This window comes from Aethalodelphis obliquidens, unplaced genomic scaffold, assembly GCF_003676395.1.
Source record: "Aethalodelphis obliquidens isolate GAN/ISIS:26980383/991018 unplaced genomic scaffold, ASM367639v1 scaffold21, whole genome shotgun sequence".
Taxonomy (NCBI): Eukaryota; Metazoa; Chordata; class Mammalia; order Artiodactyla; family Delphinidae; genus Aethalodelphis; species Aethalodelphis obliquidens.
Window position 1 is genome coordinate 15,015,567 of NW_020837965.1, and position 22,368 is coordinate 15,037,934.

General features: G+C 44.3%; 1 protein-coding gene across 2 annotated transcripts; it reads left to right on the forward strand.

Annotated features, from left to right (window-relative positions):
• The first annotated feature begins 8,432 nt into the window (after positions 1-8,432).
• Positions 8,433-21,487, forward strand: PSMC1 (proteasome 26S subunit, ATPase 1). Of its 2 annotated transcripts, none has more exons than XM_027120316.1 (11): positions 8,433-8,479; positions 11,647-11,700; positions 12,299-12,395; positions 14,051-14,175; positions 14,789-14,974; positions 15,163-15,291; positions 16,376-16,472; positions 18,613-18,802; positions 19,278-19,429; positions 20,003-20,157; positions 21,129-21,487. In XM_027120316.1, exons 1-11 carry the CDS (start codon positions 8,477-8,479, stop codon positions 21,261-21,263), a joined length of 1,323 nt encoding a protein of 440 aa, XP_026976117.1. In that variant the 5' UTR covers positions 8,433-8,476; the 3' UTR covers positions 21,264-21,487. The 2 variants fall into 2 exon arrangements, with proteins under 2 accessions (XP_026976117.1, XP_026976118.1); XM_027120317.1 differs by lacking the exon at positions 8,433-8,479 and adding an exon at positions 9,595-9,671.
• Positions 21,488-22,368: the final 881 nt, after the last annotated feature.

Genomic DNA, 22,368 nt, shown 5'->3' on the forward strand with positions numbered 1-22,368 from the left:
GATCCAGGGATGCAGGGGTGAGCAGTAGATGTGGCACCCAGAAGACAGTGTCTGAGAATTGTAAACTTTTGTTTCCAATGACAAGCATCTAACTCTTGTGGGATTCGTGCTCAGAGAAGAGAAGGATGAGAAGATATGGCTGGGGTAGGGATCAGATCTGCCGGCCAGGGAAATGTTCTGAGGTGGATGCTGTTATGGGAGAAGAAGAACTCTTCCTCTACCCTCTAAGGTTAAGTGAGTGGGTACATGCGAATTAAACTGACAAGAGACATATTAACAGGAGAAAAGGTTTATTCATATACATATGAGAGGTAACAAGAGAAGTAGTAGCTCAATAAATGGTTAAAGTTAGAGGCTTATATACCTAATTTAGTAGCGTAAAGGGAGGGGGGAGAAAAGGCTCCTACGGGAGAACAAATTGGTTTCTTTAGGAAAGACAAACATATTTCAGGAGAACAAATGGGAGATAAGAAAGGTTGTGATGATATTTGTCTATGCAGGTTTGAGTTGGCTTTCTGTCTTCTTCGGGGCCATAGAACTCCCTCAGAGGGAGGATTTGTGGCCGGTTTACTCTTGGTCTCTCTCCTGGAAGTAAACTGCCCCAAGAGGAAATTCATGGCAGCCTCATTTACCCAAAGTTGCTGCTTTTAGTCAGATAAGGGAAGCTCCTAGGCTTCTTTCCGCATCTGTTGACTCTCAAATGTTTTCAGCTCATAATAATCTTCCTACCAACTCTGGGATTCTGAGTGGTTACCCAAAGTATCTAAGCTGAGATCTGCAAGTTAAGTAGGAGGAAGCCAGGCAGAGATGTCCCCAAGCAGAGGTCACGGGGCCCCCCAAGGGCTGGCTGAGGCACTGTTTCACTGTCTGGGAAGTGCAGAATGTGAACTTGAGGCTGCATCCCAGTCCTAAAACCCTCTGGAGTTTCCTGCAAAAAAAAAAAAAAAAAAAGGCGATGAAAATAAAGGTTGGGAGCTGGAATGTCTAAGTTAGACCTGACTGCCCATCAGCTATATGGTCTAGAGCAGGTCATTTAATGACTCTGAGCTCCAATTTCTCATCTGCAATTTGGGGGTAATAGATGAAACTCAAAGCATTGTTGTGAAGTCATGTGAGCCCAGGTCGAAGAAGGTGGCCAGGGGGCACTGGGTGAGAGTTAAGTGGACTCCGAAGTCTTTAGCGTTAGTTCATGCCGTGGGGTCAAGGGCCCAAGGGGAGCAGAAATGAGGAGGAGGGGGAGAGCAAGGGAGAGCGGCCCGGCGCCTTTCGGGCGCCTTGGAGGAGCAAGAGTCCCGCTCCACGAGGCATTTCGAGCACGACCACTGCGCAGTATTTCGTTGGGCGGCACCCTCTGCTGGTGAGTCTCTGAACTGCATGCACCCTTCAGCCACCCGGAAAACTGGCCGCCGTTCATTCCTCCTTCAGTCCCCCGGCTTGGGAGACACACCGACAGTAACAAGCAGCCTGGGCGCTAACTCTGGGGTTTCTTCTTGTTGGAAGGTTATCAAACTTCAAGTCATTTAACCCAAACCCTTTATTAAAAAAGATAATTTAACAAACATAACTGCTCACCACACTGTTTTATGTACTACAAATGTCACCTAGTTTGTTATTTTAAGTACTTCTGTGAGTAGGGTCGGTTAGTGTACCTACTTTACGGATAGGGAAACTGATGCATGGGGTCACACACTGACATGCTGTGTGAGTGGCACACTGGGGGTCAAACCCAGGCAGCCTGGCTTTAGAGTCTCTGCTCTTAACCATTACTCTACACCACCCACTCCTTTATATATATATATAAATAATACATATATATAAAAATATATATATATAAAACAGCTTTATCGAGATATAATTCACAACCGTACAACTTATCCACTTAAAGTGTACGATTCAGTGGTTTTTATATGTCTTCACAGATATGTACAACCATCACTGCGGTACATTTTGGAACCTTTTCATCACTCCCAAAAGAAACCCACTACGCACCAGCAGTCAATCCCCATACCCCTCACCCGTTCCCAGGAAACCACGGATCTGTATACTTTCTGTCTCTATTGATTTGCCTGTTATGGACATTGGAAGTATATGTGGTCTTTTGTGACTGGCTTCTTTCCCTTATAATTTTTTCAAGGTTCATTCATGTCGTATGTATCAGGACTTCATTTCTTTTATGTCTGAATACTATCCCGTTGTGTGGATATACACCACCTCATGTTTATCCATTCATTGGTGGACATTTGGGTTGTTTACACTTTTTTGGTCATTATGAATGTGGATGAGAAATTAATTGTCAACTGAAGAAAGAAATGGAGAATTTTACTCCAGCCAACTTGAGGATTATCACTTTGGAGGCAGTCTCTCAGAAAGCTCTGAGGACTGTTCCACCCGTTAGAGGTCAAAGCACAGTCTTGATTTCGAGACAAAGGGTTATACATCAAAGTAACATACTGACCGTTTACGTGGTCCAGATCTGCACGTACAAGGCCAGTAGTGGGTCATCGTGACCCTTGACAGGACTGGGAAAAGAATGTTATCTCCTAAGGAGTTACCTTGCTGGTACCAGGAGAAAACTGCTCTTTTCAGTTGAGCAGGCATTCCTGTGTCTTCCAAGGGGATCTGGTTAATGTATAATGTACATGCACAGGGCACACCAAAGAGGGGTAGTGGCCCAGACGGGCAGAGAGAATTTTATGGGTAAAAAGTTTCTTGTCGTGCCTTAAAAATAATTTTATTCCCTCAGAATAATGCTGCTATGAATGCTGATGCACAGGTTTTGTGCGAATGTATTATGTGTTCATCTCTCATCATCACCCAGGAGTGCAATTGCTGGGTCACAGGGTAGCTCTGTTTAACCTTCCAGAGCAGCTTCCAGACTGTTCTCATTATTATTTTTTTAAATGTATGTGTGCTTTTTTTTAAGGTAAGGCCCAAGAAGGGAAGGGACTCTCCCCAGTTCACACACAAGGTAAAGAAAAGGCCAGAACCTGACCCCAAGTCTCTGACTCCTGGCCAGTGCCCCTCCCGCTACACCATACCATCCCTTGGGCCGGTGGCCTCACCCGTTGGGTCAGCTGAGCTGCCAGCACTGCCACATTCTACCCCTTCCTCCGCCTGCTTCCCTTCACCTTCTACACCAAATAGCAGAACTTCCTTCCACACCAAGGTCCAGATGACGCTTAAACCCTTCCCAAGGGCTTCTGCTTTACAGCAGGAATCAAGCCTTGAGAAGAAAACTTAGTCACTTTAATGGTTAAAGTTCATGGTTGATGCAAAAAGGGTCCGGTTCCAGGCTCTGATCCTCAGAAACAGGTTTTTCAACCACAAAGATGCCTGGCGGTAAGGTATTGAGAGTCCTGGTGAATGCAGGATGTTTCATTGTGTGGGGTGTCCCTGCCCACCCTGCCGCCAAATACCAGTCACATTCCTCCTCATCACAAGGACCAAAAGCTGCCCCAGAACTTTCCCAAGTGTCCCATTAGGCGGCACCGTCCCTGGGAACCCAGCTCTGAACACCCACTCCTACCCCCAGATTCCCTTCCTGTCTGCTGCACCTACAACCCTCCCCACCAGCCTGGAGAAACTTCATTCTTAATCCACGTGGACTCTATCAAATCTATGTTCTAGGTCCTGAGATCTTTCCTTGCCCCCTTGAAGCTGGCTTCTGACACTGGCTTAGGAAGCAGGGGCTCCGTTTTCTCTGCTCTGTGCCAACCTCTCCATCCCTCACCTGGAGCAATGGGTCCAGGAGAGCCCGGCAGAACGGGGGAGGGCAAAAGGTAAAAGGCGATGTTGGAAACTGGGACACAAAACAGCCAGTGGTTAGGATTTTCAGACTATTCTTTCACCACAGCACCTAAAGGAGACTGACACCAGCAAGAACAAAGGCAGCCGGTACTGAGACAGGGGTTCTCAGGTAATGCCAAGCAGCCCACTTAGCTGAGGAGGCAACTCTGAAGGGAAGGCACCTGGGCTTCCCTGGTGGCACAGTGGTTGAGAGTCCGCTTGCCGATGCAGGGGACACAGGTTCGTGCCCCGGTCCGGGAAGATCCCACGTGCCACGGAGTGGCTGGGCCCATGAGCCATGGCCGCTGAGCCTGTGCTCCGCAATAGGAGAGGCCACAAGAGTGACAGGCCCGCGTACCGCAAAAAAAAAAAAAAAAAAGTTAAGCATCAGGGCTTTCCCGGTGGTGCAGTGGTTAAGAATCCGCCTGCCAATGCAGGGGACACAGGTTCAAGCCCTGGTCCGGGAAGATCCCACATGCCGCGGAGCAACTAAGCCCGTGCGCCACAACTACTGAGCCTGCGCGCCTAGAGCCCGCGTGCCACAACTACTGAAGCCCGTGCGCCTAGAACCTGTGCTCGGGAACGAGAGAAACCACAGCGATAAGCCCGCGCACCGCAACGAAGAGTAGCCCCCGCTCACTGCAACTAGAGAAAGCCCGTGCGCAGCAAAGAAGACCCAGTGCAGCCAAAAATAAATAAATAAAATAAATAAATAAAAGAATGATGCATCTTATGATAGAGGTCAGATCATCAAACGAAACTTGTCATCACTCCCACTTTGCCTGTTTCCCCATGTATAAATTCAGAACACCGCACCATGGCTGCAGTACTTCCTTCCGACTCTGATGTGGCTGAATAGCTTGAAGTTGACCATTATTTGCCAATTAGACATTTTTCATAAATAGAATATTCCAAATCACTGATGCACCACAGTTTTTGACAAGATCTATTTAAAGAAGTTATGTGACAAAAAAATCTCGTAAAATATTACAATATTTCCAAAGCTGTAATGAAATTAATGATGTTAAAATGTTTCCCAGCTTTCTTTGAGGCTATTAGTTTAAATAAGGGGTTTCTGAGTGAAGAGGTAATAAGGATAATAGTTAATCTTTTGATGTGTCATGGTAAAGCCTTTTGGGTGCATTTCCCAGAAACTGAGAGTAAATGGCTTTGATGACTGAGTAGTAAATCCTTTTGTACACCCAATGTTTTCTAGTTCCTTGCCATCACATGGAAGAAAGACTTAATTCAAATTATCATTAATAATAGATTTTGCTGATAGATCACTATGTGATTTGGGGTATACGACACAGAAGGATTTAAAGAATTGGGTGACATTTTAATTACTAAATTCTTTCCTTTGCTTTTTAATTCCTAAAAATTAATTTATCACAAACTATAATATAATATATACTTTTGATCAAGTGTGTACTAGTTATAGTTTGTAATAACTCAATCTAGAAAACATTTTTAACACATGGCACCTTAAAGACAGAAAATAAAATACATTGTAAAATTCTAATTTGTATAAAATGTTTACAGAGATGTTTGGGAGATTGATCAATAAAATATTTTCAAGCACAGAAATACATGACATTAGGATAAAAGTATGTGGGATGGAAATGTGAATTCAAGGAGAAAAAAAATTTTTAACCCTACAACATACTCACCACCAAAAATTTATTTTCCATCTGTCACCATACAGTTGATCCCCTTTATCCATTTCACCCTTCCCCTGCCCCGCCCCTTCCCCTCTCATAACCACTACTCTGTATTTATATGTTTGGTTTTGTTTGGTTTGTTCCTTTCTTTTGTTTTGTTTATTAGCTTTTTATATTCCACATATGAGTGAAATCATAAGGTATTTGTCTTTCTCCATCTGACTTATTTCACTTAGCATAATACCCTCAAGGTCTGTCCATGTTGTCACAAACGCATGCTTTTATCTCTTTTTATGGCTGAGTAGAATTCCGTTATACATATACACATGTATACCAATTACATCTTCTTTATCCATTCACCTGTTGATGAGCACTTAGATTGTTTCCATATCTTGGCTTTTGTAAATAATTCTGCCATGAACATGGGGGTATCTTTTTGGATTAGTGTTTTCATATTCTTTGGATAAATACCGAGAGGTGGGAAAGCTGGATCACGTGGTAGTTCTGGTCTTAATTTTTTGAGGAACCTCCATACTGTCTTCCCTGGTGGCTGCACCAATTTACATTCCCACCAACAGTGCATGAGGGTTCCCTTTTCTCCCCATCCTCACTAACACTTGGTGTTTAGTTGTCTTTCTGATAATAGCCATTCTGACAGGTGTGAGGTGATATCTCATTGTGGTTTAATCGGTTGTTTATTTTTTTGTCGTTGAGTTGTATGAGTTCTTTATATATTTTGAATATTAATCCCTTTTCGGCTATATCATGGGGAGAAAAATTTTCAGTGCTAAAGAAGAACCTGTGTACATAACTTTCAAATGGATGGTGTTAGATATCAAGCTATCAAGCTAGTTAGATTCCACTGGATAGACAGGAAAATACCAAGACTTCAAATGTGCTGATGAACGGATTCCTTGCAGCTATTTAAAACTTATGATGAAATTTAGATGCCAACTTAGAAATGTGTCACACAATATGTGGTTGTGCAGAGTTTTTGTTTGTTTGTTTGTTTTGCGGTACGCGGGCCTCTCACTGTTGTGGCCTCTCTCGCTGCGGAGCACAGGCTCCGGACGCGCAGACTCAGCGGCCATGGCTCAAGGGCCCAGCCGCTGTGCGGCATGTGGGATCTTCCCAGACCGGGGCACGAACCCGTGTTAGGCAGGCGGACTCTCAACCACTGCGCCACCAGGGAAACCCTGCAGAGTATTTTTGAGGACACGTGTAGGCAAACGTGTTTGAAGATCTCTGTACCAATAGGTTATAAATTTTGTGAAGGATATGTGACCATTTAATACAGCACAGAACAAGGAAACTAGGAGCAATTCGTGTATTAAAAATACTACTAATAATAATTGTAGCTGATGCCTAGAGTTCTAGGCACTTTAGTCCTCAAACAAGGACTCTGTGTGGGAGGAACTTTTTTTTTTTAATTTTATTGGAGTATAGTTGATTTACAATGTTGTGTTACTTTCAGGTGTAAAGCATAGTGATTCGGTTATACATATACATATATTCATTCTTTTTCAGATTCTTTCCCCATATAGGTTATTATACAGTACTGAGTAGAGTTCCCTGCGCTATACGGTAGGTCCTTGTTGGTTGTCTATTTTACATATAGCAGTGTGTGTATGTTAATCCCAAGCTCCTAATTTATCGTGGGAGGAACTCTTAAGGCCCCTATTTCACAGATGGCAAAACTGAGGCACAAAGGGCTTAAACAGCTTACTAAGACCACACAGCTCCTTAGTGAGAAGGCCAGAAAGGAGACCTGAAGTGGGGGCCCACACCCTTAATCCCTGTGCTGATTGCCTGTTTAATTGCTCTTCTTTTATAAATAAAAGATTTAGTATTTAGTATCTAAAATAAAAAGATTTAGTTTCATTTTTAGCATGAAAACATTCTGATTTCTTGTCAGCTGGGTAGAGAATATTGAGAGGGTCCGTGATGGGGAAAAAAGAGAGGACCATGTTTGCTCTGCGTTAAGAAGTCTTTTTTAATGAACATCCTCCAGAATAAATTCTTAAGTTTTCGCTATTAGCCTATATTCTTTGAATGTGACGCAATCTCAGGGGCACTGTACTTCTTCAGATAACACACAGATTTCCTGATATTCTGCACAACTCTGGAATTGCTTTCCGCATTCCTGAAGGGAGAGTTTTCTTGTCCCTAACCTATCACATCATTTCATGTATCATGTAGATGCCACATTTGTTAGTGGAGGTTGACAGTGTCAAGACTTTCTATTACAGTATTTTAGTGATGAAATGGAAATAGTAAGTTCCTGTTGCGTGTTAGGGAAATATTTTTAGACTTTCAAAATTAAAATGCCTAAATTAATCTGGATGGGGATGGGGTGGAAATCAGACAAATAAATCCATCTCTCCAGTTCAGCGAGATGCAGCATTTTGAGCACCTGTTATGGAAGTTTACAGTGGCCAAAAGGATGCTTGCCATCTTTCTGATGTTCTGCTGGATGTAATAAATGATGAACTTTACAAACTGGGTGCAAGATGAGGACTTTTAAGACAACATTTGGCATCATCACAAGTCATCAAAAAAAAAAAAAGATTTAGATGATTCATGAGACAGATGAGCAGATTAATTCCAGAGACCAAATCAGAGCTTAAATGTTGGTGCAAAAGTATATGTTAACTTCTCAGTTCCAAATGCCAGTCCAGTTCTTGGAGAAGTAGGTAAAGGTCTTCCCAGCTTGATTTTTGCATATTAAAAAAAATTATATTTTCACAATTGTCTTAGTGTGACAGTCGAGGTCATTGTCTTAAGTTGTTGACAATAACCTAATAACTGCGATTTAAATTTTTTTTCAAGTTAAATATTTATAAGGCTCAAATCTCGCTTGTAAGTTAGCGCATCATTGCCCACCCGCTCGCACAAGACTTGAGAGCTCATTGGTGCGTGCGGGATTTGGTTCCTATCGGCCTCCGTGGAGTCCCTCGTCAACTTCCGCCTCCGACGGGCCGCCGAGGCGGTGCACTTCCGGCAGCGGCGGCTCGAGCGGCCGAAGCAAGATGGTGAGTGACTAAGGGTTTCGGCTGGTAGTGGCGGTGCGACGGGGTCGAGGCGGCTGCCGGAGGCACTCGGTCCACCCGCCGGCCCGGTCTCCTGGGGCGGGCCTTATCCCGGGGCCCCGGGGCCGGGGCTCGGCATGGAGGGTCCCCCAGGCGGGCCGCGGGGGCGGCGGAGCGGCTCAGGTGGCCCGGCCTCACTCCTCCGCCGGCCAGGGCTCTGCCAACCGGCGCGGGGTGTTTCGGCGGGAGCCTGCTCGAGTAACTGGGACGGGGGCTTTCGGAGCCGCGCAAGTGGAGGGATGTGCGGCTTGAGCGGAGGGAGGGATTCTCTCCAGCTGAGGAAGGAGAGCGAGTCGTGGGAGACCGCCCGGAGTTGGAGGCATTTGACGGAGGCCTTAAGATGCCTTTCTAACAGGTGGACCTTGGAGGGAAAGGTCCCGTGGTGCGCTAGTAATAATAAAAGCAGCTAGCATTTATTAGTTCGCGGATTGATGCTGCACTTTGGCGGAGGGAGGGCCCAGGCTCTGCTCTAGGCGCTGGGGATACAGGGGGTGAGCATGACTGACCTAGTCTCTGCCTCTTGGAGCTTACATTCTCAAGAAGACAGACAAAAAATAGAGGAAGGGGTATGTGATATGACGTCGGGGCGGGTGGCCGTCGCTTAGGGCTGTTCTGCAGAAGGGGGTAGGATGGGGAGGGGTAGCTGTTTTACATAGCATGTCAGCGAGTCCCGATGAGGAGGTGAGATTTGAGCAGAGATCTAAATGAAATGAGAGAGTAGCCTATGCAGATACCTGAAGGAAACTGGTCCAGGCAGAAGCAACAGCAAGTGCAAAGGGCCTGAGATGGGAATGTGTTTGGCCTGTATCGTGAACAGCAGGAAGTCCCGACCACAGTCTTACAGGTCTTAGAAGGACTTCGGGGTAGCAGTATTCTGGGTATGATAAACACGTGGCAGGTACTTTTCCAGCATTTGGTCATTATTCTTCTCAACCGTCCCTTGAGGTAATTATTATTATCCTCAGTTTACCAAGGAGGAAACTGAGACAGGGTAAGCGGCTGTGCTAGAACACAAACCCTGGGGGTCTTTGCTATGAGGTACTAGTTACTCAGGCAGTAGAGAAACACAGGTATTGGTGTCCCGTGGACCTGAGTGTGATTCCTGGCTGCCTCTCTGACAGCTTTGTGACAACAGGCAAGTCACTTAACCTCTCTAAGCCTTCGTTTCCTTATCTGTAAACTAGGGGTATTGATGGTGCCAACCTCATAGCGTCTAAGAATAAAACGAGATGATACCTTGAGAATGTTTAGCACGCTGCTTGGCACATAGTGTGATGCATATACTTGTTATTATTTGAGGCTGAGAAACATCATGTAAATGGCCCAGACATGAAGAAGTTCGGGACCGACTCAGGAAAACGTCCTCCAGTGGGGCCAGACTTGTAGGATCATGGGAAAGGTAGATGAACCTGGGGAAAGTTGGTTGCAGCCAGTTTGGCAAGGGCCAGTTATGCCAAGCTAAAGAGTTTGGACATTACACTCTAAATGTTAGGGAGCAGTTGAAGGTTTTTGAGGAGATTTGAAGGATCGGCTCTTTGCTGTAGGCGGTAATAATTGGATTGGTGAGGGAAGAAACTGGACCTGGGAATCTGAGCTGGGAGACTAGAGCCCAAATAAGATATGATGGCCTGGACAAAACAGAGACAGGGTGTGGACAGAAGAGAGAGTGAAGAACTGAACCAGAGTGGATTTGTTTCAGAGCCCAGACTTTATAACCAGACTGACAAAATCCTGACCCTGACATTTCTTATTCACCAATGATATTGTATTGAGTAGGTACTATGAGTCATGCAAATTTGAAGTGTTTTACGTGCATTACTTCATTTTCAGCAACAAATAGGAGCTAATACTATCCCCACTTTCCAGTTAAGGAAACCAAGGCTCAGAGAGGTGGCTTGACTTACCTGAGGTCACATAGCCTATTAGGAATGAAGTCGGAATTCAAACCTGGATACATTTATTTCCTTAGCCCATGTTCTTAGGCTTGTTGCAGTTCCTCATCTAGAAAGTAGTAGTAATGAACCCTACCTTGAAGGATTGTCCGGGATTAATGCGGTAGTGAAGGAGAACGTCTAGTACAGACTTAGGCGCATCGTAAACATCTCAGACAGCTGCCCCAGCCAACAGCACACTTCCTTAGGGTGTAATTGATGGTGAAAGGCCTGCAATTTGGACGGCTTAATGCAGTAAAACTAATTCTATTTCCCAAAACTTCTCAGAGCCTTGAATTACCTTCTTCAGAATCAAGTGCAAAGTTTTAAGAATCCTGCATGTTGGGAAATAGATTTGACTTTAACTCTTTCAGGTAACGATGAGAGGGTTGTTTCGTCCTGATAATGAAGCTGGTGCTGTGTTAATTTAGAGGAAGTGATTTGAGGGGACAGAGGGCCCCTCTAGTCAAGTAAATTCACTATTGCTCATTTCAAATGCCGTCATTTCTGAGACACTGCTCTGTGTGAAACATTGTCCTGTAACTGAAGGGTCTGTTTTAAAGTCAGAAATCCCACTGAACTTATTAATACACTAAGTTCTTGATAGCTTAAGGTGATTCAACATTTTAGATTGGGAAGAAGGACCTGCCCGAGCGCTCCAGGCTTTAGGGATGGGAGGTATTTAGGCTGCCATTGAAAGGAAAGTCTCCTGGATCTTGGCGTGATGCTAGTAAGGAGTAAGTGACTGACAGGTGATTGTTGAGTAGGTTAAATGATTTAGCTTTCATGGCCCAACTTCATGAAATACGCTCTTGGTGGCCTCAGCCAGGTAGTTTTATATTAGAGAGTGTCAGGCTCTATACCTTCCCCTCAAGAAAGGGTGGTCTTAAGATCTTAGTCTCATAATGACACATTAGTTATATCTGTTTCTTAATAGAGTTGTCCTTGATTTAAGATGCAGTCTGTGGCAAGGTGCACCATTGATCTAACAGCTTTCCAGGAAAAAGAAATTCTGCCACATTAAATGTACACGTTGACTGCAGGGTATATCTTGAGTTCAGAAATATTAAAATGTGGGGAAGTGTTGGTGTCTTAGAATCGCAGGAGAATAAGAAGGGTTTTTTGAAGTGATCATATTCTGAATTTATACCTCTGTCTTAATTTTTTTCTTTTTTTCAGGGTCAGAGTCAGAGTGGTGGTCATGGTCCTGGAGGTGGAAAGAAGGATGACAAGGTAAATAAATAAGAAGCCAGATATGTCTGTCATGTGAGTAAATTGCGGAAAATGTCAGATCTCAGCTGAGAAGTTCTTTGGGGATTCACGAATTTTAAAATGCAAAATAAATTATCTCTTCATTTAACCAGCCTAGCCTACAGATACAATACCCTTTTCGTGTTTTACAAAAGATTATTGACCGTCACGTAGGTATTTATGAATTAATGATTTTTAAAGGTGTAAAATTAATAACGTTACAGAAGTGTTAGAATAAATTGCCTGTGATTTTAGTGTTTAATATCCTTAGGTGTGAAGACTTGTGTCAAATCATTTCACCTCAGACTTCTGGCATATTATTCTGAATTCTGACTTCTGTTCCTTATTGAATGATCTGTCAGTGTGTATTATAATAAAGAAAGATCAGTTACATTCACATATTAACATTGTAGAATGTAAAAACAGATTTTGGGGTTTTTTTAGGACAGTCTTTAATAACATCCTAAAAGATGAGGAAAATTGTATTACCTGAAAATAGATGATGGTCCCGCATAAGTAAGTTTGTGTTTTAATATGATTTCTGTGTGATTTTTTTTCCTTACTATTCTAAAAACTCAAGGACAAGAAAAAGAAATATGAACCTCCTGTACCAACTAGAGTGGGGAAAAAGAAGAAGAAAACAAAGGGACCAGATGCTGCCAGCAAACTGCCCCTGGGTAATGACATGGTTCCGATTCCTAGGGGGACTATCTCTGTGTGTGTAGCTTAGAGGTCTGAATGTGGAGACAGGAAATAGGGTGTGGTTGAAGCTCTAGGTCTGTGACTTTGTGGGGCATTCTCTAGGTTGGAATAAAAGCTGTATTTTGGTTTTAACAGTATACACAGGATACGACTGTTATTCATTTTAAGAAATTCCATTAATTTCCTCTAAATAACCAGCTCCTCTAGTGTATTAGAGCACGGGGTTAGATTAGAAAACTCAGGTTGAGCTTGGTTACCTTAGAGATAAGATACACTTATTTCATGAAGAAATGGAATTTAGTGTATTGGAACTCACAGCATGCGATGCCTGAACATAAAATTTTTCAATGTCTTCCTACCAAGCAAGGAATAAAACTCAATCAGGTGACCTCACCCAGCCCACTGCTCCATCCTCAGCCTCTTGCACTCCCCTTGTGTGTCGTTCTTCACACTGCCCTGCCTCATGTCCTTTGAATCTCCTGCATCAGGGCCTTTGCTTCCCTCTGCTTAAAAATGTTCTTCCCCCAGTCCTTCCCGTGGCTGCCTGCTTCTCATCCCTTCAGGCTTCAGCTCAAATACCTCTGCCATCCTCATCTATCATCTAAACAAGTCTATTCCTGCTTAGATGCAATAAAATAATTTTTAAAATATTGCTTGGTTAATAATAGAGCCAGACAGTAAAAAAATGTGCCATTAACCTACCGTAGTGAATCAATATGGTATTGATAAAGAACAGATCATCAGATCCCCAGAAAAGCATATAAAATTCAAAAACAGAGTCAAGTTATGGATAACTATTATGTGGTAAAGGTGACATTTCTGTTCTGTGGAAGAGGATGGGTTATTTAATATAAATGGCTGGCATCTTTTATTTGTTATTGAGAGAAAATGAAATTAGACCCCTTGCTCTTTGCCAGATGAGTTAGATATACATATGTAAATAAGTAAATAAATGAAAATTCAGGAATACATTTAACCTTAGGGGAGGAGAGACCTTTTGAAGAAGCCAAGAAACCCAGAAACTACAAAAGAAAAGTTGTCTATATAAATGTTAAAAGTCCTATGTAGCACGAGACTTTAGGCCAAAAGAAACAACATACGAGTGTGGAAAAAAATATTTGCACGTATGTTAATATCCCCAGTATTTCCTAATCCTCCTATAAATGAACGTATGTGTTACAGCTAGGGTGCAACAACCTATACTGACTGAACAGCACCTGCAGCTATCTTTATTAGCACCTGTGGGGAGTAATAAACCAAAGCAAACTATCTTTTTGGTCAATGAGTTTTTTCTTCTTTGTAGACAGTTACCACATGTCATTTATATTATCTGTTTGGTCATAGGCCTCATCCCCATTATTATTGGGTTGGCCAGAAAGTTCGTTCGGGTTTTTCTGTAACATCTTACAGAAAAACCCGAATGAACTTTTAGGCCAGCCCAATACATAAAATCCCTCTCCCCTTTGCATTTAGGCACCTGCTTACTTCGGGTCACCAAACTTTGAATTTTTCAGTGTCTGTCCAACTAAACTAAGTTTAAGTGTTAACTTCTTTTTGTTCTTAAGGATGAACCGAATTAATTGCAAACTTCAAGCTCCAAGTATAATAAAACTTTCTTTTTTAATTACAGTGACACCTCACACTCAGTGCCGGTTAAAATTATTGAAGTTAGAGAGAATTAAAGACTATCTTCTCATGGAGGAAGAATTCATTAGAAATCAGGAACAAATGAAGCCTTTAGAAGAAAAGCAAGAGGTAAATTGAGAAATTACTGTAACTTGTTTTTTTTACCAATTGAATTCTACTTAGAACTTAAAACTGTTAATGAATAAATGAAATTCATTTTCTGCCTTTAATGAATTATTATTTAACTGCCTTTTTAAAAAAAATTTTATTTTAAATTTATTCATCGATTGATTGATTGGTGGCTGCGTTGGGTCCTCCCCATTGGGTCTTCGTTGCTGTGCGCGGGCTTTCTCTAGTTGCGGCAAGCAGGGGCTAATCTTTGTTGCGGTGCAGGGGCTTCTCATGGCGGTGGCTTTTCTTGTTGCAGAGCATGGGCTCCGGGCGCACAGGCATCAGCAGTTGTGGCACGTGGGCTCAGTAGTTGTGGCTCTCGGGCTCTAGAGTGCAGGCTCGGTAGTTGTGGCACACGGGCTTAGTTGCTCCACAGCATGTGGGATCTTCCCAGACCAGGGCTCGAACCCGTGCCCCTGCATTGGTAGGCGGATTCTTAACCACTGCGCTACCAGGGAAATCCTTAGCTGCCTTTGAAAAGTACCAACTGCTTTGTGAATCTCGTGAACTGTCAGCATCGTCTACTTTTTAGGTCTAATCTGCTTTTCCTTCTTGGCCTACTCTTATGTAGGAGGAAAGATCAAAGGTGGATGATCTGAGGGGGACCCCAATGTCGGTAGGAACCTTGGAAGAGATCATTGATGACAATCATGCCATCGTGTCTACGTCTGTGGGCTCAGAACACTATGTCAGCATTCTTTCATTTGTAGACAAGGATCTGCTGGAACCGGGCTGCTCGGTCCTGCTCAACCACAAGGTAAGTTGATAGCCTAAGAAAGCCCATCGGAGTGCTTGCTTCTTGCTTGCAGATCCGTCCACCTGTCCCGTGGAAGTAGATCACCAGAGCACTCCAAAGGGTAGAGAAAATTCTGTGATTGCCATTTCATTGTAAGTGGATTGTGTGAACCTTACATGCCTGTGTTAAAGCTTAATGTTCCCTGTTAGGTGCATGCTGTGATAGGGGTGCTGATGGATGACACGGATCCCTTGGTCACAGTGATGAAGGTGGAAAAGGCCCCCCAGGAGACATATGCTGATATTGGGGGCTTAGACAACCAAATCCAGGAAATTAAGGTATGTCAAGGAACCAGCTCTGGGGTTTTATTATGTATTTATTTATTTATTTAAAAATATTTACTTGGCTGCTCCAGGTCTTAGTTGTGGCATGCGGGCTCTTTAGTTGCAGCATGCATGTGGGATCTAGTTCCCTGACCAGGGATTGAACCTGGGCCCCCTGCATTGGGAGCTTGGAGTCTTAACCACTGGACCACCAGAGAAGTCCTGAGCTCTGGGATTTTAGACCTTTGGTTTCTTACTGCTGTCTCATTTACGGTGCTTGGAGTTGTTTTGCGTGTTTTATTTTTTCTTTATTGATCAGACCAGTAGCTGACTCAGACCTTACTAGTGGTGGTGTTTTGTGTTGTTAATACTGAGTTAGGTGATAGAAGTAAGTATAAATTGTATGATAGTTCTTGCGGCAGCAGCAGTGTAATAATTTTTACATGTAATGTTTAATAATTATCTGTGTGAACATGTTTCCAATTGTACTGACTTCAGCTGTGGCTATCCAGAAACCTCCAGTGATGTCTGGGGGTAGGGTGAGTGGCACACACTTGCACAGTGCTGGCGTCTAGAACGTTAACCCCAGCTCCTGCCAGGGTCCTGGGGTCAGGGGCATGTGGTGGGCCAGCCCTCTGCAGGTTCTTTCATCTGCAGGGAGGTCATTCAGAGTGATCACAGATCTCCACTGGTGACTCTCAGACAGCTGGGAAATAGCCATCATGTCCCTTGGTGGTCACAACAGAAAATCTTGCCAGCTCCTGCCTGCAGTTTCATTGAAAAGGGTGAATTTTAGCTTTAAGTTTCTTTTGCTCAGGAAGGGCTTAAATGTTACTCAAGGTTGACTTTTACTGGGAAATGAAAGGGAAATTGGGTGCTATTAGGAAGAGGGGATCAGTGCTGGGAGCTCAGGTAGGACAGAGGTCCTCTTCAATGTGTCCTTGCTGCTGGTGGAAGTCAAACGTTCTCTCTAACAAGAATAATTGAAATTTTAGCTTATTTTTGTTGAAAGTGAGATGTACCCATGATGTCAGTGAATGAATCTGATAAATTTCAGTAAGAAAGCCTTTTATTTTTACCAAGTGTCTGTTTTCTTTAGGAATCTGTGGAGCTTCCACTCACTCATCCTGAATATTATGAAGAGATGGGTATAAAGCCCCCTAAGGGGGTCATTCTGTATGGTCCACCTGGCACAGGTATGTGTGCTCTGTGTTGGTCACTTTCCAGGCACTGAGCTCGTCTCTTGAGCAGCAGCACGAGTGAGGATGCCACACTTCCTTAGTTTGAAAATGTGCTCTAAGCAGCATTTTGGACATTTCTGAATAAGCAGCTCCTCTGGAAACATACCTATTGCATGAAAGTATATATTTCTGTATAATAGGTGTACTAAGAAACTGAACTATCTTAGGCTTGTAATTGTAGACTTAACAGAGTTAATGTGTTAAAAACAATAGTAGGAATTACAACAGAAGATAAACACCAGTAGGCACCCCCCCCAAATGCCTGCTTGATGTGAATGCATTTCCAGTTCCCCAGCGCACCTGTTGTATGCTCAAATGTGCTAGATTTATATGTTGTAAAACATAATGCCTTTAAATATTTTAAAGAGTAATGTGAGTCTGTTGAAAATATTTTGTAAGAAAAAATAAAAATAAACAGGGTGCTCAACTTTGGTTGTACGTTGGAATCACCTTGGGAGCTTTAAAAAATACTGATGGCTGCTCCCATCCCTGAAGATTCTGATCTGTTCATCTGGAGTGTGGCCAAGCATCAGCACCTTGGTGGAGGACCACTGTTTTAAAAGCTATCCTGTGCTGTTCATATTAGGTTCATCCTCCTGGTCCATTGGTACTGAATGAGTCTACCATTGGATGAATAAATGGATAAAGATAAAAATGCATATACGTATCTGGTTCATTATGCAGTAAGCTGCCCTGAGTAAGTTGTATAGTCATTGCTATGTAAATTCCGAAGGAAGAGAGGTTATTTGATTGAGTGAACTGAAGCCATGTTGCCAAGAGGGTCTGTACTGAGGATTGCCCACGCTGGAGGGACAGGGAGCCAGCTGCACCCTGAGGCAGGGAGCTACTGTAGCCTGTCATTTTATAGCCCAGGGAAGTGAGTTTCAGAGAGGCCAGCGACTAGCCCAAGGCCCCATTAGCTCTGGGAATTGAGCTGGTACCAGGGCTGGAGCTGGAACACAGGCGTTCTGACCCGCAGCCGTGAGCCTTCTTTGGGGCACATGTGCTGACAAGGGCTGGAGTGGAGTACCGGGTGTCAGCCCTATCGGGAAGAAGAGAAGACTGGTTCAGGGATCCCTCTGGCCATTGAACATCCCGGCAGCTGAACCTGGCTGCTTCTGGACTGTAAGATCCCATCCACTTAGAAGGTCCTTTTGGTCTTCTGTCAGCCATCCTTAAATGATGCTCTCAGGAAGCAGTCCAGCCCTCTAATAGGCATTTGAACCTGCCACTCTGACTGCCCGGCTGAGGGAACGCCATTGCCCCGTCTTGTTGCTGAGCTTAACTCCCTGTCCTCCTTTCCGCTTGCACGAAATCTTTTGTCACTCACTCACTGGCCTGCCGGCCTCCTCCCCTCCCCTTACAGGCCTGAGGGTGGTCCTCTGCCAGCTCTGCCTCTAACTGCCTCTGTGTCCTGAGGTGACTGCCCAGCCCTCACCATCAAAGGGGCCATGGTCTTGAGCTCGAAAGTTCTCAAGTTGGTACTCTTTGCTTACTCTTGTTCTTGATCTGAAGGAGGAATATCAGGGAACAAAGCAGGGTTGGAAATGTCAGGTCTTCCCTGAGATCAGTGAGGAACGTCCCATAAGGGCACACCACAAAGAGAAAAGTCTCTTGAGCTTTCAGCAGCTCACAGCTGTGGGCTTCATCAGGAGCTGGTCTTGGCTCAGCTGACTGAGCCTTGGGGCAAGCCCACAGCACCGTCTTCAGGAAGCCCCAGGGCACTGCAGGCCCTGCTCAGGGACACTGTGTGTCCTTCGGTCAAACCTAGGGCTCCCGGGCCTTTTTTTCATCACTGATGGTTTTGTAGGAGTTGAGTTTGGTTCTCTAACCCTGGTTGCATAGGTCAGGTTAATGTTACATGCAACTTTGCAGTAAAAAGTATTTTCTGACATTATCCTGATGAATTTAGGAAGATGGTTAAAAATAATCAAAATATGTTTTTTAGGTTTTTTTGAATTTCCTCTTGTCTGCTTTGGAGAACAGAATGCTTTTCACAGAGGGATCCTCCCATTCTTTATGTCTTTTTAAGGGTTTTAAAGTTAAAACAGCACTTGAGTTTTTTTCCCCTTTTTTCTCTTTCAATCTAAAACAGGTAAAACCTTACTAGCCAAAGCAGTAGCAAACCAAACCTCGGCCACTTTCTTGAGAGTCGTTGGCTCTGAACTTATTCAGAAGTACCTAGGTGATGGGCCCAAACTTGTTCGGGAACTGTTTCGAGTTGCTGAAGAACATGCACCGTCCATCGTGTTTATTGATGAAATTGATGCTATTGGGACGAAAAGGTAGACTTTCTCTTACCTCTTTTGTGTTATTTAGAGGTAAAAACCATATGGTCCGTCTCTGAGAACGCCCGACCGCTGGGCACTCCCTACGTGGCCTGCATGTTGGTTTGCCACAGTCCGTACTGGGTCGCTTCCATGGATTCTTTAGGCTCTGCTCTCCCACGTGCCAGGTAACAACTACCCGGCAGTTGACTGGTCAGTAGCCATGCCTTGAGCACCCGCTCTGAGCATGGCACCATCCTGACTCTGGAGAGACAGCCATGAGGATGAGTCTCTGCCCTTGAGGAGCTCAATTGTGGAGACTGAATAAATCACATAATTTCAGGCATGAAAACCGCTACGAAGAAAATAATGTGTTGTTTATCTTGGGCTTTGGGAGGGTGTGACATATAGGCTGAGACAGAGCTGTGTTTTGTAATCCCCTTTAACAGGAGATCAGTTGGGTCTTCACTTCTCCCTCACTTCTTTTCCAAAGGTATGACTCAAATTCCGGTGGTGAGAGAGAAATTCAGCGAACAATGTTGGAACTGTTGAACCAGTTGGATGGGTTTGATTCAAGGGGAGACGTGAAAGTCATCATGGCCACAAACCGGATAGAGACTTTGGACCCAGCACTTATCAGACCAGGTCACATTTGCTTTGGTTTCATTGTGGAGAATGAAGGTCCTATGTGGATTTGTATTTCTTAGGAGCACTTTGGGGAGAATATAAATGATACGTGTAAGGCAAATACTGCCTGGAAACTTAGAATAATTCACCAAAACTGTGTTCCCTTGAGATAATCGTGATGTAGTCTGTGTAGCTTGGCCCTTTTAGCCTCGAGACGCCTTTTTTTTTTTTTTTTTGAAGAAATATGACAGCTCAGGTCCATTTTTTACATTCAGGTAGTACCAAAAGCAGCAGTAGCTAATTTTACTGTCTTTTGTAATGTTTTTAACATGATTGATCTGTCCTTTTCCACTAACTGTGCCATTTAGGAATCTCTCCTTTCGTTTGTTTCTCAAAGTACCAGAGCAGAGAGGATTCTGTAAATGAGATGAATTCAAACGTTGATATTTACAAACTACAGACATGAGTGTTCACTTTTTAAGAGCTGGACCTCCTTCCATAGGACACTATGTGACTGAGACTACTCGTGTGGAGACTAAGGCCTCTCCCAGGGCCCCCAGGAGTGTGACTGAAAACCTTTTATACCCACAGGCCGCATCGACAGGAAGATCGAGTTCCCCTTGCCCGATGAAAAGACGAAGAAGCGCATCTTTCAGATCCACACGAGCAGGATGACACTAGCAGACGACGTAACCCTGGATGACTTGATCATGGCTAAAGATGACCTCTCTGGTGCCGACATCAAGGTGAGGACCTGGGCTGGATTGTGCCCCTTTGTTTTATCATATGTGTGTATGAGTGGGGACGTGTCTTCCCAGATGACCGGAGTTTAAAGCAAGGCCTGGCAGCACTGCATACGGCCACAGCCTGCCTTCTGGGGGAGGACCTGGGCTGATGCCATGGTTAGGTAGGGGCGGCACACACAGGCTGTTTCACGCTGGTGCCTGCACTGAACTGCGTATCCCTGGCATCTATAGAACTAGTTTAGTGTCTCAGTTGGGGAGTAACTCTCTCTTTTTAAAATTTAAATTACCTTAAAATTCTGCACCAACTTTTTATTTAGAAAAATTTCAAGCCTTCAGAAAAGTTGCAACAAAAACACCCACATACTCATCACCCCCATTTACCAAATGTTACCCTTTTACCTGTTTCTTCTCTCTGTATGCAGAAACACTCTCTCTTCTGAACCATCTGAAATAAATATCCTAAAGGCCATAACCAGATAGAACCTTCAGTGCCAGGATTGTGTTTTTACCATATCATGTTGCTTGGGTTCTTATTAGAATAAGTACTGTACTAAAACTTGTAAATATTTAACCAGAAAATACAAGTTCTCTTCTGACTATAGGTAAATGAAATGGATGTACACTCTATGTGGGCTCTAAATTTCTGGAATAATTTTATCTATTTCTTAGGAGGATTACTGCCTTTAATGAAAGCAGGGCTGTGAGAACTTACTGACCTGCCAGGCCACACGGCGGGGGTTGGAACCTGAGCCAGTCCTCTTCCTTAGTGAAATATTCCCAGTTTAAGCCACTTCAGGTCCTTTGAGGAAATAATTAGAATGTTTAAAACATTTAAAAAATCTAATCGTTCCCAAATGGTTTGAGAACTTCGTGTTTAGGTTGGGTTCCTACACCAGATTTCAAAATAGCACTCTCTGAGTTGTTAGCATAAAAAGTATTTCACTTTCTGAACACACTGTTCCTTCTTACAGGCAATCTGTACGGAAGCTGGTCTGATGGCCTTGAGGGAACGTAGGATGAAAGTAACAAATGAAGACTTCAAAAAGTCTAAAGAAAATGTCCTTTATAAAAAACAAGAAGGCACCCCTGAGGGGCTCTATCTCTAGTGGACCACAGTTGCCTTCCAGGAAAAGGTTGGAAGTGTGTCGACCCCCTCAGAGGTGAGAGGTTGGGGAAGTTGCCCAGGAGTCCATGTTGTGGTTGATCTTCACTAGCACAGCACCCCGAGTACCTTTGGAATGTGATGTGTAGGATGCCTGTCCAGCCCTCTTCGTATGTTGCTCGCGTGCAGCGCTCTCTTGCCAATAAAGCGTGCTCTTTCTCAAACAAACACTGAATCCTGTTTCTGGGCCCTCCACACTGGCCGCTCGGTAGCAGCAAGTCGATGGATCTGGGTGCTAAGGAAGCTGGCTGACCAAAAGGACTGCAGACTTCAATACCTGCTGCCCCGTCACACCCCCAGAGCTGGTGGCAGTTGTTCAACAGCAGCTGATGGGAAAGCAACGAGCATACGTAAATAGCGGCTATCTTTGTTGCTTAAGCAACAAGGGCTGAGGAGTCCCTACAGCCGTGGCTTCCCTTTTGGAAGGTCGGTGGAGCATGTGGGCTCTCAGCGCTCTGGAGGCAGGAAGGAGGTGTCGCTGTTGCTAAGAGACTGAGGCTCCTACAAGAGACCTCAAAAGGGCAGGGCTGAAGAGTCCCATACCAGCCCTGCCATCCCTTGTTCTCGGGTTCAGAACCTGATCCCTCCCAAGAGTGTTCAGAAATGTGTCAAGCTTCCCCTTCCCTTTTCTTTGTCTATTATTTCCTGCTCTTCTCTCATTTCAGAACAGTTCCATCTCAAAGCCTGTAAGTGGGGCAGATCAAGGAAAGCCTCCACTTGGTTGGCCAGCTTCCTTGGGTGCTCCAAGATGCTCTTTAGAAAGTGCTCTAGCTCAGGAGTTCCCAGTCCCTGGGCCTCCACCTGCTAGGAACCACCGGGCCGGGCCGAACAGCAGGAGATGAGCGGCAGGTGAAGGAAGCTTCATCTGCCGCTCCCCACTGCTCGCATTGGGGCCTGAACCATCCCCCATCTCCCTCCCCGCACCCCACCTTCTGTGGGAAAACTGTCTTCCACAAAACCGGTCCCTGGTGCCAAAAAGGTCGGGGACCGCTGCTGTAGCTGTGCTGCCCTCTGCTGCTTTTTCCCAACCAGTGTCCATCGATTTCTAG